Raw genomic sequence first — 5,866 nt, 5'->3', positions numbered from 1 at the left:
GTAGTTCTCCAGGCTGCACTTGCCCATTGCTTGTCTTAGAAAATACCAAAGAAGCCAGGCAAGCTCCTTCTGCATGCTGATGTTCTCAGTGCCTCTTGCTTTCTCCTTGACTCATCATGCAAATGCTAGCGGGCTTCATATATCTGGAATTTCTAATCCTAGTGCTATCATTACTCGGTTACATGGCTTTCAGAGAAGCCGTTCATCTTCAGGTACCTTGGTTTCTGGGTCTATGAGAAGTCTTTCCTGCCACTGCCCATTGCAGCGATTTTTTTAAAGTTATTGTAAGATTCAAAAAAAAAATTAGAACTTTTTAACCCCCTAGTAAAAAAATTCAGTAGACCAGATAAAATACACAAATTGTCTGTGTTGTGTCAAAGGATGGAATTGTGTACCTGTTGTTCAGTCAGAGATGTTTTATTCCCAGGAATCTGTCTCCTTCCTGGGCAGAGCCCAGACAGAGCTAACACCCAATCAACAGCCATGCTCTGAAAGATACAGGCTCAGATGGACAGGCTGGCTGAATTTGGGTAGTAAGGAGTTATTTTAAAACAGGGGCCTGTTTTCCAATTATTAACATAATCATTTCATTAATGAATTGCACTAATTTATATGATGGGATGCCGGGAAACTGTGAAGGACATAAATCTGCATATAACTTTCACAGAGGATGCTTAAGCATAGCATAGATGATGGGGCACGGATGCAGGGTCATCCTTGTCACAAACATTGCACGTTCTGAGAGGTTACGGCAAAGACGCAGAGGCTGCTCGCGTGAGACGCTAGTTAGTATACGGCAGAGCTTGACTTTCCACTCAATAGTCCTGTGAACTTAAACTGCTTTACTACCTAGTCTGCTCAGAAAAATAAAAGGAAAAGAAGCCAGTCATCGTGCCTCATGGTTCTGATGCCAGCGGTTTCGGGGCGGACGCAGGTGGACCACAAAGGTAAACACCAACCTAAACTCTGCAACAAAACCCTGCCTCCAACAGGCTGAACTGTAGGAAGGGAGAGGAAGGGGATTCTGATCAGACTGAGAAACAAAGCGAAAGGAGTAGACCCTCAGAACTTTAAATCATATATAATAAATCATTTATTGAAATATAAAGATCTCCATTTACACTTTTTAAAACAACACGAACAGGGGTATCTGGAAGCCATCTGGTGTCGGCAGAGCCTCCCGTGGAGCTCGCTGCTCTCACACATTCAACACACCACCATGTGGGGAGCATGTAAGTATTTTTCTCTTTATTCCTTCTAAAATATAAATTTTGGACATTCAAAAGTGCAACAGTTAATGTGCCTGTGGGGAATATCACAGTTAAAAAAATATAAACAAAGGCAGTGATACAGCTTGTCATACACGTTTTGGCAGTATTCTCCAAGTCTACATAGCAATACATATATACATATTGATGTATAACATCATTTTATCTTATGTCCCTCTTCACAAATATAGGACCATTTTGTACAGGTTGGCAGACCACATTTTAAGGACATCATTGATCATTTAAAAAGCCACAAATTGCGTTCCTTGGGCCAGCTTTGATTGTCATCATTAAAACAGAAAGCAAAAAAGATTGGTAAATTTCTTCCGGGGACTCTGCAGGAGGCCACAAAGGAAATGAATCAGGGAGACACTCAAAACACTGCTTAAAAATAAAGATGTATTCCTGCCGAGTGTGGTGGTGCATGCCTGTAATCCCAGCACTTGGGAGGCAGAGGCAAATGAATCTCTGAGAATTAATGGCCAGCCTGGTCTACATAGTGAGTTCCAGGACAGCCAGAGCTACATAGAGAGACCCTGTCTCAAAAAAACAAAAACAAACGAATTCCCATTCAATCTCAGAGAAGAGAACAGCTAAGGACAGGGACTGTGCACCCAACCTCACTGTGTCATGCAAGGCCCAAAGCAACACCAGAGGAGAAAGAGCCAACAAACACAAGGCTGTACGAACAGGTGACAAACAGAACGCTTGAGCTGCAACTCTAGAAACACGAATGTGCTTCATGTTTAATTGGCTCAAAAGAAGCTAGTCAGGTTTTTGTTTTTTAATTGGCCAATCTGGCTCAGTCTTTGCACTTCCTGTGAAAAGGGAAAGTTGGGGTTTGCACGGAGATTGTCCCAGTAGGCAGGCAAGTACCTTGCCATTGCTTCTGTGGCTTCCAAAGCATCACCTGCTGGAAGCAACACAGTGATTGCAGTAATCACAGCCCATGTTTCATTCATACAGAGTCAGCAATTAGGCACAGTGCAGAGAATGCCAATGAACTCACACTAGCCAGTTTGACAGTTTAGATGGTTACGACACCCACCTAACCCCGCCCCCCCAAGCAGGAAAACTTTTTCATCTTTTCCACCAAATACGGAGCCAACTGTACAAAGACCTGGCACACAGAGTTGCATCATCTGTGGGCATGCTTGGAGGGGGGCAAGCTCAGGTTCCCCACCCAGTGGGAAGTGGTACCCACATTGTCTAAAACTGGAAGATGCACCCAAACCAAGATTTTGCTTTCTCAGCCTCAGCTAAGCCTGGGAACTTAAATTAAGAATGGGAATTGCTACATACGTGGCATCAAATGTTATTGACATGAAGCCAAGGGCTTAGCCTTCCTGCACAGTTAACTTCTAGTCCAGTTCCAAATTTTAAAATCCCCACCCATGGCAACCCTCTGTAACCCAAGCCAGTGATTCTGAACGCTGGTTGAGCAGAAGCACCAAGGAATTTATCAAAGTATATATAGGTTCCTGCTCCCCTCATACCCAGGAATTCCAGATCTCTGGGGTGAAAACCCAGGGCCAGGGACTGCAGCTGCAGTTAATTGTGGGAACTAAAAAGCTCAGCCAATGCCCACACAACCTTCATTCCACAGCACCGTTGTGGTTCCGGCTTCTCCAGCTCTTTCTCTTTAAGACAAGAGAGGACAGAAAATGAGGTGCTGCTGTCGAAGCCTCCTCAAAGGTCATAGATTTAAAAAGAAGGGATGGGTGGGATCCATCAAAGTCACCGCCAGTCATAAAAGAAACTTCTACCCATCTGAGTCCTTTGTGGACTGTCCAGTTCCACAAGGTCACAGCAGGAGAAGTCATACTGGGCCCAGGCGTAAGCTTTTATACTGAGAACATTTCGGACGCGGGGGTTCCGCTTTGCCTGTTTCTAATCCCATTACTTCAGAGGTGATTAACTGCTTTTAGTGCCATGGATTAGGGAGAACACTACTTAGTACACAGTATCAAAGACTTCTGGACGACACTACTTATACTCGGCTCTCTAGTGCTTGCTAACTTTAATCCACTAAAGCTATTATATTTTACTGAGAAACATGTTACTTAATATAAATGTCAAAGACTGCCAAACTTGTCACCTACTTAGTAAGGGTTTTTGTTTTAATTGTGCTTTCTCTGGTGGGAAATCATGTTATGGGTTACATATTTAGCGTTCCTATTAACAGTAGTAGTATTATAAGTATAGATTACAATATATGGAGAAGTTCTGGGGCTCCTAAAAGACCCCAATCTATTACTCAAGGTCGGTTAGTTTTCATCTTTTGCCTCATTAACACTAACAAGACAGTAAAACAGGACGGTCCCAAGTACCTTTTAAGGTTCAAAGTGGTTTTGCATGTACTTCATGAGAAAGTTCAACAGCAGCTGGTACCGGATTCCGAGAGGGAAGTACATGGCTGGATTGAGTGGTCTCTTCAGAAGTCCAGGGAGGAAAGTGAACACAAACCTAAACACATCCTTGCTTAGAGTTATTTACATAAGTACAACGCAGGAGCTGGGTTGCAGCACGGATTGCGTGTGTGGGAGTCTCACCAGTGCCCTGGAAACACAAAGCTCATCTTCTGTGGCCTGTTATTCCCTTGTCCATCCATCTCCAAACCTCACACACCGCTGAGATGCTACCGACGCATTGCAAGAGGCAACACGGACAAACTTCGGTCCAAGTGTCCCATTCACACTAGAGGCTCCCTGAGGCCTGCCGCTGGGACCTTCTCTTTCCACATCACCCAAGTCCTCTTCTCAATCTTTGCATTGCAACGAAGTGGTTTTCTTAAGGGGATCCCAAGGAGGCTCCAGGAGTAGAAGAAACCCCCCAAACCTGCTGGTTACAGGAAGCTGTCCTCCACCAGGTCTGACGAGTCTATGCCAATGTCGTCCATCATGTCGATGTCCTCGATGGTCTCGTCCTCTCTCTTGATGAAGGTAGAACTACTGGAGCCTGTCTCAATAGCACTCTCCTCTGACGTCTGCGAGCTGGTGGGATTGAAAAGCAAAGGCTAAAGTCATGGGCAGACTGACCACACACTCCACGGGCTGCACTTCCAGGGTGGCTGCCCAGGGCTAAGGGGATTCTTCGTACAAGGTCCTTTATACCGAAATCTGTGCAGCCAAGCATGACAGGTCTGTCATTCGACCAGCCACTCATTACCCAGTGCTGCCCAGAGCCGAAACAAAACCAGGACACAGCCCTCTTCACAACTCAGCTCGCCTTCTTCCCTGCCACAGGTGTTTCGTGGACGGTGCTAACAAGACAACAGCTCCTATTTTCCCTACACATCCTATCAGGAAAAGAAAGCAACTGCCAACCAAAAGACACTGGGAAAGGAAAAGGAACGACATCAGCTGAACGAAGTTGAGTCACACCAGCCACTGGCTGTCTCTGGAACCTCCTGAGGATGAGAATAGGGTTCCACATTTCCCTCACTCTCCTGCCATGCTCCTACTCGAGTCTGAAGACCCAGGAAAAGACGGAATAAAACAAGGTTTTCTTTTTGCATCTATAAAATGACATACTAGAAGCCTCACTGACATGGCTGCCTAAATAAGACGTGAATAAGAATGACATCAAGAGACACGTTACTGTGTGAGGGGAAAGCTCAGGTGGCCTCAGCCTAGACAAAGAACTACAGATGACTAAGGAATGCTGAGACCAGAGAAATGGTCTTCCCTAGGGAGGAACATGCCAGTTGGTTATCCAACTGGTCAGCTCTGAAAACATACATATGTATACAGGCAGCATTACACAAACTGATCAGGCTGTATTTATATACTTAGGTGAATATTTCTACACACAATATACAGACTGAACAGTCTGTATTTAGATACCTAGGTGAATATAACTACCACACACACATATACGCAATTATAATCTCAAAAAATAAAAACATATAATAAATTTAAAAATATCTCTCTGAAACATAAATAAAACTAAATAAAACTAAAAATGCTTTAAAAAAATGATGTGACAGGCTGGTGTTGGTGGCACACGCCTTTAATCCCAGCATTTGGGAGGCAGAGGCGGGCGGAGCTCTGTGAGTTCAAGACCAGCCTAGTCGATAGAGTGAGTTCCAGGACAGGCTCCAAAACTACAGAGAAACCCTGTGTTGAAAAAAAAAATGGCATAACACTAATGCTTAACAATATACTTACTGAGGCAATTTTATGACAATAATCTAATAACTATGAACATATAAAAAGCTCAATAATTATTAGTAGTCAGTATTCTAACTGGTATCTGAATTTGAATAAAGAATGAGTATTAAATGAGACCTGAGGACAGTTGTTAGCTTCTTTTTCTTCTTTCTTTCAGTACTGGGGGTTGAACCTGTGGCCTCAAGCATGGTTGAATATGAATCCTATATCTCCAACTCCACCCTTCTTTAACAGGTAACTTTTTCATACATGGTCATGATATTCACCACGTGAATGGTCTTATTCTTAGGAAGTGCATGCCACTTCCTAAGGGAAGAGGTGAAGTGTCTTGGTGTTTCCTACTTAGCTCTGAGTGAGAAATAAAAGTGTGTGTGCATGGGTACATGCATGCCTGCGTGTGTGCATGCCTGCGTGTGTGCATACCTG

At 43.9% G+C, this 5,866-nt stretch overlaps 1 protein-coding gene across 4 annotated transcripts in view; it reads right to left on the bottom strand.

The window, feature by feature from the left end:
* Window positions 1-1,077: 1,077 nt before the first annotated feature.
* The window catches only part of Pdgfra (platelet derived growth factor receptor alpha), a 47,169-nt gene continuing 42,380 nt past the window's right edge, over window positions 1,078-5,866 (bottom strand). For all 4 annotated transcript variants that reach the window (XM_005359358.3, XM_013350798.2, XM_005359359.3 and 1 more), the window contains exon 23: window positions 1,078-4,261. In XM_005359358.3, coding sequence (XP_005359415.1) covers window positions 4,114-4,261 — 148 coding nt within the window. In that variant the 3' untranslated portion in view covers window positions 1,078-4,113. The remainder of the gene's footprint in view (window positions 4,262-5,866) is intronic.

The sequence above is a fragment of the Microtus ochrogaster genome, linkage group LG1, assembly GCF_000317375.1.
Source record: "Microtus ochrogaster isolate Prairie Vole_2 linkage group LG1, MicOch1.0, whole genome shotgun sequence".
NCBI classification, from domain to species: Eukaryota; Metazoa; Chordata; class Mammalia; order Rodentia; family Cricetidae; genus Microtus; species Microtus ochrogaster.
This window is presented reverse-complemented; position numbering and strand designations above follow the sequence as displayed.